The 12,835-nt window shown below is 35.0% G+C and overlaps 1 protein-coding gene across 2 annotated transcripts in view; it reads left to right on the top strand.

Annotated features, from left to right (window-relative positions):
• The first annotated feature begins 851 nt into the window (after nucleotides 1–851).
• LOC149795749 (putative ATP-dependent RNA helicase DDX56) overlaps nucleotides 852–12,835 on the top strand; it is a 78,341-nt gene continuing 66,357 nt past the window's right edge. For both annotated transcript variants that reach the window (XM_089965662.1, XM_089965663.1), the window contains exons 1-2: nucleotides 852–969; nucleotides 6,177–6,338. In XM_089965662.1, coding sequence (XP_089821788.1) covers nucleotides 859–969; nucleotides 6,177–6,338 — 273 coding nt within the window. In that variant the 5' untranslated portion in view covers nucleotides 852–858. The remainder of the gene's footprint in view (nucleotides 970–6,176; nucleotides 6,339–12,835) is intronic.

The following is a 12,835-nucleotide window of genomic DNA, read 5'->3' on the forward strand; positions in this document are numbered from 1 at the left end:
TCGGGTTTTTCCTGGGAAAGGTATCAGGATAATTGTCGATTTAGGTAAGATTTGACTAGGTTGTTGGTTCATAGATCAGAAGTTCTACAAAATTCATTAACACACCAAGGAAATTATCATTTTCATTTTTAGAAAAATCATAGTTGAAGGCCCGCTTATTTATGGTTTCGAGGTTAAAAAAACAAACTTTACACGCATGTTTACTTTATAGGTTGATAACATGCTCTTATTAATTATGTTTTGGTTTAAAAATGTAAACGTTGAGGACGCATATTTTTTTTTAATTCTCATTTTACAGGTCACTCCGAGGATTAATAACCAAATTGGAACGAACATACATGCATTCTTTATCACCTTTTCCGTTCAAAACACGATTTAATATTGATTTCTGTATCAGATACGTTTTGATTTAATCAATTAAGTCTCAATAATTCATATAATATCAGCGTTTGTTTTCTACACGCTAATACGTTTTTATTCAAGTTTTTGTATGTGACTTTGTGACATTGGAAGGTCTTTCGACTTAAAAATCGTTGACATTAAAAACATTATTTATCTATGTTCCCTTGGGCGCTGAACTGTTTTGCATTAATATTCATGGATAAAAACGATTTACATTTTGTTCTTTTTTAATTTATTTGGTAAGTCTTTCACTTTATCTGCACACATTTTCTTAATCAAATTTTAATCTGAAAAATATTTAAAGGAGTAGAAAATACTTACATTCAATCAGTCGCTATTGAAGTTCTTTCCTGAATAGCACTCATTGACGATCATTTCGGCATACTTGGATCTTCCGTTTAAATTAGGCTGACCTGAAAACGTACCATATAAACTGGAGTAAACTTAAAGTCCCGGATGAGCGCATGGCCCGCACTTCCGGTAAAAACAAACACCATGGAAGACGAGAGTGAAGAAGTAGAATTTTTACAATTTCATGAAATGGGGTTGGATGATAGAATACTAAAGGTTATCCGTCACTTTTCTTTATTGGTTCTGGTAAAATGAAATAAAACGGTTGCATAATGAGTTACTTTGCTATGATTCGGACCAGTAATTAATCGGTTTATGTCTCGATTTGTATTCCGAACTTTGCCATTATGTTAGCAAACATTTACAGCTACCCAACGTATATGGACAATAATGATGAATTATTAATATTCGCGTATTAAAGATGCAGAACGTTTATATAATTAGGGAGCATTCAAAATTTGATTTATCGTCTCGGCTAATTACTGCCGTTAGATTACAGGACGTATCCGCTAATATTCGTGTCGGGAGTGATACCACGTCTTACGAACTAAATAGTCCTACAGTGTAAGACATAGCACATGTTAGTTTTGTTTAAGTGCTATGTCTTACTTTCCAAATAAGGGCCTTGTATAACGTGTACCAATGTCGTTGACATCGGAACGAGTAGTCAAAGTTTCAGGAATATCTCACATTTGGCAGCATATATCGATACTCTGCCACTAATTTATGTGTAATTAATATACTTACTGTGTTGTCTTTATCCTGGATGAATGAAAATGTGACACTAGCAAATGGACGCAATTTTCATGTTCCGTTGACATACATTTGAATTTGTTGCAATGTAATGGTAGTCGAGGTATGCCAAAGTATGTTTAGGTTCATGTGGCGGATATGTTTCTTGAACGAAACGTTACTTTACAGTTCCAATAGGCATAATATATTTTTAAATAAATCGTTAAAGAAGAATATTAACTTAACCTGATTTCGGCATTCCCAGCTTTCATTGCTTTCCAGTCAACTGAAATATAGGCCAACGAAACTTGAAAACGGGTCCATTTCTTTTGTGAGAAATTGAATTTATTAGAGAAAAGACAGAGTAAGTAAAGTCTGACAAACGTTATGACTTTACTTTGTAGAAAAATGCCATTATTTTAGTTGCCAGTTGTGTGAGATATTCCAGAAAATTTGCCTTTAGTTAACGATGTTAGTCTACTTTAAGACACATTACACAGCTCTGTTAGTTAGGCAGTAAGACCCTGACATCCAAAACATCAATATCAGCATCACGGTCTTACCTGTAGGACTAACGGACTAAATAATGGCATTGTGTAGCTTGTTCCCTGGTCAACTGACAGGGGACGAGAGGAAAAATGTTCAGGAATATTTCACACACCTGGCAGCATATCTCACTCTTTTCCACAAATTAATGTTGCTTTAGTCGGACTTACTTGGATGCCCTTTTCTTTCTAATAAATTGGAATTCTCAAACAAGCAAATGGATGTGTTTTCAAATTCAGTTGACCAACATTTCAATGGGCTTGAATGAGGTGGAAAGCAGGAATGGCAACATCGGATTAAGTTGAAGCATGTTTCTTTAACAAAACAAATAAAAATATATTAATGTTGAAGAAAGTGTTTATATAGATTCATTTCATTCAAGATACTTATCCTATTAACTGATTTTTGGCATTCCCATCTTGAAAATAAAGTATTCCTTAAATCCAAAGTTAATGTAAATATGAATACTGCCAGTATTACTGGGAAATAGAGGGCTTAATTTAAATAAGAGAAAATATAAGAATATATATATATATATATATATATATATATATATATATATATATATATATATATATATATATTGTGTTTTTTGCTTCACATCCACTTCTACCTGTTGAGCTCTCACTTCTCCCTGGGCTAAGTTGTGAAAACTTGTATTCTGGCCCAGTTTGTTAGCATTTATGTCAATAAAATATGTTTAAACAATAATGAGAAATATGATATTTTGTACAATTGTATTTGTCACATTTAAGATGAAATGTATCATTTTACACAGTCCAAAACAGCACATAATGATGGTCAAAATCAAGCCTGTACCCACTTGCACAAGTCCCAGGTTTTGTACACCAAACTGAACAGGGACCCTTGGAGAATTTGTAACAAGATAACCGGGTGGGATTTTCGGATTCACAACAGAACACTTTTGACAATGATATAAATACAGTGTTTAATAATAGATGACTTGAATGAGCAATTAATTATGAATATGTGTGTGTATATAATCCAAATATTGTATTTAATTAACATAAGAACACACAGACATAATGATGAAAAATACATATAAATTAGTTTAGCAAATACAAAGACATGGGGTGAATGGTTCACAACGATTTGACAATATAGTAGTAAACACTGTATAATTTTACTCATGTAGTAAAATGAATTCACTCAGGTAGTGAAATTATGGTGATAAGAAAGAGACAGATATACAACTTAAATTTACAGTCCCGAAAGATACACTGGGTTTTACGAAGCCCAAAATTAGTCCACGGCTAACAAACATGTAAGGAGATACACTCCGTCATCAATAGACTTTGTTTCAGCTCCATGGCTGCTACATTTAATTTCTTTGGTTGGCTTTACAGCTTGCACCATGTTGACCCGGATCACTGACAACTTTGAACGCTCTGGTCACTCTAGACACTCCAGACATTGGGCACCCTGGACATTAGACCCTCCGGACACCCCAAACATTAGACAGCTGAAAATATATCCAATACCGTGTACTGTACATGACACGGACATAATAACGTAATGACATTATACACTGTAAGTTATATAGATTTCATTATCAGCACAATTACAAAATGACAGGTTCAAAAATAAACCTAACCCTGCTCGATAAGAATCCTACTATATTAAACATTTCTTAAAAATGTAGCTTTATATTACTAATATATATCCCTTGCTAAGTCACAAACAAGAATGGAAATACATGCATTATGCTGCGTAAACCAAAGCTACATAGCAAACATACAAAAATAAACATGGTAATACAGTAGTTATTACTTACAGACTAGAAATTGATAAACTTACCTCTACAGCTGATGATGTGCACATCCTTAAAGCAGACTGTTAGCTGACAAGACTTATCCATGTTGTAAAGAAATGTACATACAGTGAGGTATTTATATACATAGTCTGTGCATTGTAGCCATTCGGTTCATCCCATCGAGAGCACGTGTGGCATGGGATGAACCGAGCTCAGTATTTCAAAATACGACACAGTATACATAAATCACCTTCGGGTATCATTGTACACAAAAAATGAAACTAGAGTTCATGTATTCAGTAAATAAAAGAATTTATACAATTCCATGACAGAATTACATTGGAAAATAAAATTTATTTGCAACTGAGGGTAGTTCTTATCTTCAAAATAGTACCCTAAACCATCATGAAAAGATCCCTGATAATTTGACCTATTGAAGCTAAGAGGACAATGACAAAACACCAGACTATAGCTCTTGGGACATAACAGCAATTGACCAATATATTATAGATAGTGAAGAGTAAAAAATAAATTACACATATAATATGTTAACATAATCCATATCTGTATACTATGCTAAGTGCACACGGTTGTACATAATTAGAAAGAGAAACACTGATACAGAAATGTAATGCATACATACAGCATACAGTAAATTTGTTATGGACAGTGCATACTCAATAGGAAATTATGCCATAGGTGAATATAGGGTAATTAAGAGAAATACTCTGGCCCAAGTTCAATATTTGTGGTAAAAATGCACAGGTTGGAATTTCCATGCAGCAAAAAAGGGTCACATTTAAAATTCCAAGTGTCAGGACCTGAGGATATGTATCTACTACCTATAAACAGTACTGAAATTCCTAAACGTCTGATGAACTGAACTCGTAGTTTTACCTTTCTGAGTGGATCTTTGACAACCAGTTATGAGACATCCATTTTCTCTGAAGACTTTGTTATTGTCTATGTATAGATATGGTTCTCTGTTGAGTTGAGGCTATATAATTTAAAGTGATCATGTTTGGGGTAGGGGGTGATTTGGGCATAATAGTCGCCCACCATCTGTCACTTTGCCTAACAACCTCAGAAGTTCAGTTCACTGTGCTGTGATTTCCTGACATTCACCCCAACTCTCCTTGTTTTTCAATATAGAGAGTTAATTTTCAAAGGAATAAAATGTAGATTTTTGGGTTGATTTTCACCTTTGTGTTGATTTTCACTTAAAAAATAAAGGTAGACAAAATTAGAAAAAAAAGTGTTATGCCTTGTAATAACTTTTGTTGCTAATTTCCAGGTGGCCAAGTAGTCTGAGGTACTTGTCTTTACTGATCATTGACATCTCACCTATGTACACACGCCAGATAATTCTTGCGAAATCTGCCACTTTGTATCAGATACGTTGGTAGAGCGCCCATTTATTATCTGGGTCTGGTAAAAATGGGCTGTTTTTTCCTCTGTTACACTGGCTACATACCTGCCAAATAACATTGTGCAAAACAAAAAAATACGGTTTTAAACTTTCACATGTACAGATTTGATTGTGATTTGTGAAACATTTTTTCTAGTATACAGCGATCTCATGTGAGGCAGTGAGATCATTGTCAAGCACTATTCAAAATTTAATCTCTCTTGAAAAAAATTGGAAATTCTGCAACTTATTAATGCCGTCATCCTATGTTGACCAGGAGAATTTTACCAACTACAATGCACAGCAGTTGCCAATAAAAGCACATGCATTTGGAAACAAGTGGAATTCTCAGTGTATTATGGTTCAAACATTAGCCAGGAAAAGGAACATCACATCTAAAACTGATGTCTGGTACTAGAATTAGGACATTTCACTTCGCTGAATAAAATAAATTAAATAAGACAAAATCATATTGGTGTTATTGATAAAGAAATTACCAAGATGAATTAAAATGTAAAGGTACAGTGACAAGAATAGAGTTGTATCTTCCTAACAATGACTTCTTTTATCATAATGTAAAAAGCCAAAGCGGTTTTAATTTAGTGTAATGAATCAATTATTAATATTTTTATCATCGGATTTACACCTTGAGTTAAAAAAATGCCAGTGTGGGCAAGTAAGAAAACTTGCCAATATCTTTCCATTGGTGGCAATGTATAGGCTCTTATGGGATACATAAAGTATATATATCTTTTGATACCCCTTGGAACACAGTTAAACCTGTCTTGAAAGAACATATCAATGTACAGATTTATTGATTATATAGTTTTATGACCTGTTATGAGAGGTCACCTGTCTTGAGAGACCATACTTACTTAGCAGAAGGGGTGGTCTTTCAAAAGAGGTTCTACTGTATCTGGAACATGAAAATGAATAGATTTGTCTCGCTGTCTCTATTTTTAGGCAATTTCTAAACTTGGATGGTCTAGCCCAACACCAATACAGGAACGAGCTATTCCATTAGCACTTGAAGGAAAGGATGTGCTTGCTCGAGCCCGCACTGGCTCAGGAAAGACGGCAGCCTTTTCCATCCCAGTCATCCAGAAAATGTTAGAATCCAAACAGGTAATTCATTGTGTTCAGGATTTGCTGGTCCAAGCAGGACCCTGCACAGTCCATGTCAGTATGAATCAAACAGGTAATTCATTGTATTCAGGACTCACTGGTGCAATGCCTGCATGACCCTACTCTGCCCAGGTCTGCCTAAACCAAATATTGGTCCAGCTACTAAGTCTGGCATGTATATATTTACTACATTGCATTAATATAAATGAAACATTGGAAAATTAAAGCAGACTGAACAGTCACACATTTACAGGATTACTTACGGAGTCATCTAAATATTTTTTACTAACCTTAACATTTTTCATATTTTCAACCCATGTTACCATGTCTTCAGTTGATACTCTGTATCCATGTAGAATCTCATTGCCATGCCTATAGTAAACTGCTATGATTAACTGCAGAAAACTGTTGACCTGTAGCTAATTAAAACTTCAGGTCTAAAACTTAGAAAAAATTATGCTGTATATACTTGCCTGCTAGATGAGCTAAAGTTTGGAAGGAAGGAAATGGTTGCTAAATAAAACTATCTGACATTAACCATTCTTTTAAATAATTAGGACCTTAGGTTTCAAGATCTTTCAGAATATTAACTTTAGAATTAATGTGTGCCACTTCTTAATTCAGTCACTGAAGTCACTTGTAATTCTGTTCCTTTTTGCAAGTGCTCCAGAAGTAGTGCTGTGATACATTCAACAAATTTAGTTAGTGACTAATCTGGTAACAACAACATTCACATGTGGTGGACAAATTTATTCAGCAGAGAATGAAGAGGGGAAGGATTACTGGTTTTAGCGGATCATTAGATAAAAATAAGACTAGATGGAAGGGATTTTTTCTTATATTTGACATTCTCAGGGAAAATTGAAGGCACTGCTGTCTTTAACAAATTCGATTTCATTTGTACACCAATGGATTAGCTCACTGAAGGAGGATGCATAAAGCAGCTGTTCTCAAAATGGCATGTGCACAAGCGGTATGATGCTTTTGGCATAAATGGTATAACTTTTCCATCCCTCACCCTATTTGATCCCACAGCTTCAGTCCACATTTTTTCTGGTAAACAGGGTCTTTCAGAAAAAGAAAGAACCCTTTTGTCCCATCATCCCTCTTTTAGTTGCATCGATATGCAACACAGTGCACCATATTTGTTGTACAAAAGCATGATCATAAGATATATCACATTGACATTTACACGGGGAAATTAAACACTTCATTGGTTAGGCTGAATAGAAGGGATAAATGTACGTCTTATCCATTTTGGCCACATGGAAACTACCGATTGTTTACGTATATTGCCAATTAATTTTTCATTTAATAAAGCGGATTTTTAAGTCTAAACATTTTCATGGTGTGCATACATAACAAATGCAAATATGTGGCCAGTGACCCTTATGATTGCACCAGTAAAGTGACTGAATGAGGAACTGACCATTTTCAGGAGTCACAACACTGCTTACATAAAAAAATATGCTATGAACAGGGTCTGCATGGTCATTAAAGGTCATTGAAGGTTATCGAGAAATGAACATCTCAATTCAAGGTCATGAAAGGCATTGATATTTCAGAGGTCTTTGAAAGTCATTGAGTTTTAGAGAATTTGCTTAAAAATATGGAAAAGTTTGCATTCATTTATTTTATGTTTGTGACAGTTGGAAGTAGAATTTGATTATCTGTCATATGCTAGCAATTCCACCATTATCATAATACATAGGAAGTAATTAGATATCTGGCATAGCACTCCTTTCATATGACATCATTAATGCTAGTACACTCTTTCACTTCACTAGGCACTGCTCCAGTGGCCTAAGCGGTTAGAATGTCTGTCTGCTTGCGGGTCAGCTGCCCCCTCTTAGCAGTATTTTGAAATTATATGTAGAAAAGGCAGAATAACAGGCCAAATTAAAATATGTAAAGTTTAAAAGTAAAGTTACATTTTCATTTCTTTTCATATGCAGTTAAGCCCTGTGGTATCTTGTGCTGCAGAACCATATAGTTGCTATGTTTATGCAAGAGGGGATAAACATAAGCACCTTTTGGAAATTAACATTTCAAACACTGGACATGTAATTTTAATAATGTGTGATCACCAGGTTAAGAGGTATAATTTGACTATTGTTAGCGCCAACCTATGGACTGATAAACATGGATTAACCCCTCTGTATTCTTGAGGAGTGTTGTTCAGTATTGATTCCACTTTTAATTTTGCTACTCAATTTTCAGGTAAAAAAACATGTACCATTTAAGCAGTGAAAGGAACGCAAATTTAGTCTTTAATTTGTATGGATTATATTTTTATTATGGATTAAATCAGTGAAAGTTGGATTCTAAAATACAGTTGTGGATAATTTACCACCAAATTATTCTAGATTAAAAATACATGGGATACACGTTTTTACTCTCTTTTTCATTCACTTGAGTAAATATAGGGATATTACAACATGTATTTAGTTTGAGGTACTATATAAAGTATTTACACTTTTGAAACATTTCCAGATTCCCTTTTGTTGAGGAGAAAACTGCTGATTTCCAAATTCCAGAAATTTTGATTACATGTTAATTTTAGATTTAAATTTTTAATCAACTCCTGGCATAATATCTTAGGGTTATAAAGCATGTGATAACACTGTCTCAGTGATGTATGTGGACTTGATGTTAGCTCAGAATAACTACCCTTTAAGATCAGAGTCTGTAGAAGCCGTTGATGCGGATGAACAACCGTCCTTTTGTCTAGTGCCACAGTTGGCTAAGATTATAGAGATTGCTGCAATAATATTTACAAAATTTATAAACATGTGCAGGGTATACAGTAACGGAAATGATGTATTGTAATCTAAATGATTCAAAACTCATCCTTTCCTTGAGGCTTGCAACCAATGCCTTGACATGTGCCTATAGTGCTGTTGTAGGATCTACAGTAACTATGAAACTGTAGTGACTTACAGACTTGAAAGTGCAGTCTGTGTTTGTGGACCCCGTTGTGCGCGAGTTATCGAGGGAGACGTGTATATCTAATTGTCATAACCATCAGCCTTTTTCTAGTAGTGCCACATTTACTGTGAAAATTATCCAATTGTCTTGAGCAGTTATGTGAACATATTTAATTGGATTGGGTAGTCCCTTCATCACTGATATTTATATGGCTTGGGTAGTTCCTTCATTGCTGATATTTAATTGGATTGGGTAGTTCTTCATCACTAATATATAAATGGATTGGGTAGTTCCTTCATCACTGATATTTATTTGGATTGGGTAGTTCCTTCATCACTGATATTTAATTGGATTGGGTAGTTCCTTCATCACTGACATCCAGATGCATATACATTTATATAGTTATAGGGTTTGTAAACATTTATGGGCAGTAAACTAAACTAAGCCATTTGCACTTGTAAATATTGGAGCCTTAATGGATATCTTTAACCATCTCTTGTGCAAAATGCGAGATCAAATGACCTTGAAGGATTTTCAGAAAATTGTTGTCGGCATCCTTCTCCCACTGGTACTACACATGCTTAGATACCTAGCACACACACTTAGACAACCTACCTTGCAGAAGTTCCCAGCCTGGATAAAGACATTGCAGCATCTAACAAGACAATTCACAGGGAAGTTCTACAGACCAGGTGGCACAGACGAAATTAAGCCTTCCAGACAAATAATTTCCGTAGAACCCTCAGATTTCAAAAATAAAGCCTCCTACGAAAAATAATCCGAAAAATTCCCCCCCAAATTGCATTTTCGGACATAAAAAAAATGGCAGCTTTTTTGGGGGGGGTATTGTAAAATTTATTTGCCATAATTGAATTTGGGTTGCAGATGCTAATTTTATTTCACAATAAAACAATATCATTGAAAATAAGATGAGTAAAAAAACTAGTAGAGTTGGAGAGCCTCACTCGGCTAGATTAGCGCGAGAGCAATTAGCTGCAGTAAGGAAACTTATTCCGACAAAACAATTATTTAAGAAAAAGGTTCGTGAATACGACGACGAGCAACATCATATTGGTGAAATATCGTCAAAGTTGTTGAGTCCAGTTACTGGAATGATCGAACAAGTCGCATATGGTAGTAAAAAAGAAGACAAGAAACTTAGAGAACTTGGGCTTATTCCTATGACGAGAGATATCGAACAACACACTCGATTTTTGCCAGAGCGAATAGTACAAACACAACGATCGCGAGTGCAAGCACAAGTACAACCGCCAGCACAAGCGCAAGCGCAAGCACAAGTACAACCGCCAGCACAAGCGCAAGCGCAAGCACAAGTACAACCGCCAACACAAGCGCAAGCACAAGAAGAAGAAGAAGAAGAAGATACACGGGAACCCAGGGATATAATAAAAGATAAATTTACCGAAAATGGCTGGAACGCAATACAAAAACAATTTGAATTTTTTGGTTCAGATTTTAATTTATTTGGTGTTTTTGCAGAAGATTCTTTTGACTATAGAAATACATTTTTGACGGAGGAGGGATTGAAAAAAACTAAAACTCGATCAATTTGGTATAATAATTTATTTCGAGCTAAATTAAATTTACCCTTTGCAAAAAAAACTGATCCTTTTTATATTAAATTTATGGATGCTGTAAATAAAAGAAAAGAAGATAAAAAAACGGGAATATCACAAATTCAACAACCAACACCACAACAAACTGAAGAACAACCAACACCACAACAAACTGAAGAACAACCAACTCCACAACAAACTGAAGAACAAACTCAACAACAGTTTGAACAACAACAAATTGAAAACGCTGCCGCTTATAGAGATCTCTATAAAAATCTCACAACTATTTTTTCCCGTGATATACTTGGACAAATCATACTGGGGGAAAATTCGATTGATATTGCCGCGGATTATGATAATATGGACAAATATTTAAACCCTGATTTTAGTGGAAAACTTCCTGGAAAGAAAAAATGGATAGAGTTGATATATTTTGCTAGTAAAACCCCTCCATATAAATATGATGCTGAATTTCGTGAATTTAGGAGAGAAGTAGAACAAAAAGTAGAACAAAAGAAAAAAGAAAAAAAAATAGTGGAATCTGTTGATTTGCTAGATTGGGAAAGCGACCCAGATCCGAAAACAGGAAGCGGATATACTATTTGTCCCGACAGTGTTGTCAACGACGTGTCTCGTCTCGAAGTATTAATCGGAGGAAAACGAGCCGGAAATAATTCTCCTGAAATAATCAACGAGGCATCAAATATTTGTCAGCGATTATTCCGCGGTGGTGTAATTGATTCTCGTATTTACAAGGAGCTTATTGACGAACTCATTGATTAAAACAACACAATTGAAATAATATGATTGTTCACAAACATCAACGCAGACCAACACCGGTCCGCGTAGTTAACTCTCGATTGCCAGTATATAAATACGTTCACGGTAATGGATTAGGCGATATTATTGGAAGTCTCGTTACTCGAGTAATTCCTAAAATTGGACCAATAGTAAAACAATTAGGATTAAAAGCGATAGGAAAAATTGGTGAGACCGCTATTTCTGGTATCGGTAATTTAGCTAGTAAAGGATTCAACTTTGTCAAAGATAAAATATTAAATTTAATACGCAAAAAACAACCCGTCAAATTACCTATCACCAGTGAAATGCCACCAGAAATTAGCAAAGCTATAAACGGCGCAGCAAATAAAAAATTAAATGATCTAGCACAAGAAGCTGCCACGGCGAATGTTGTAAATGAGATTGCTAAGACAAATCTTGCAAATGGAATTGTTAATACAAATCTTGTTTCAGGCAGTGGTCTTCGTTTTAGACGATATTATTAATAATAATGTTCACACAAGTGTCAAATGAAGTGTTTGACATGGACGAGCCAGTAGGTAGAGACACATCAGTGAGAGATTTTCAATATTTTTCGTATGAGGTACTGAAACCAAACCAAAACAACCGCATTGAAATTCAAGTTCACGATACAACAAGATATTTTCTTCCATCTGAGGCCTATATCGAATTTGTTGGAAAAATTATTAGAACAAATGATACCAATTACGCCGAAAATTTCAAAGTTGGATTTGTCAACAACGGTATCATGTCGTTATTCAAAAGTGCAACTTACATGATAGACGGAAGAGAAATAGAATCGATCACGGACAATCTTGATATAGCAACGGCGATAATTGGTTTGGCCAGATATTCGGACGATTTTACTAAATCAGCCGGCCCTAGTATGATGTTCGCGAAGGATACTCATGATTTACCTGATAATTTTCCACTCAAATTGGATCGAGTAAAAAAATTTGATGGAACCGGAGCCGATCTCGATATACAACCGGTTGCACTCGCCCCCAGTACAACTTACAATCTTGGATTTGATACATTAACAAAAATGTTGACTAAAAATGATCGAAATTTTTCATGTGCAATTCCGTTATCTCATATTTTTGGATTTTGCAGGCATTTCAGGAAGGTTATTTACGGAGCGAAACACACAATTGTTTTTATTCGAGACGAACCAGTGAGTAGTAATAGAGC

This window comes from Sinohyriopsis cumingii, chromosome 7 (assembly GCF_028554795.1).
Source record: "Sinohyriopsis cumingii isolate HCF-2022 chromosome 7, ASM2855479v2, whole genome shotgun sequence".
NCBI classification, from domain to species: Eukaryota; Metazoa; Mollusca; class Bivalvia; order Unionida; family Unionidae; genus Sinohyriopsis; species Sinohyriopsis cumingii.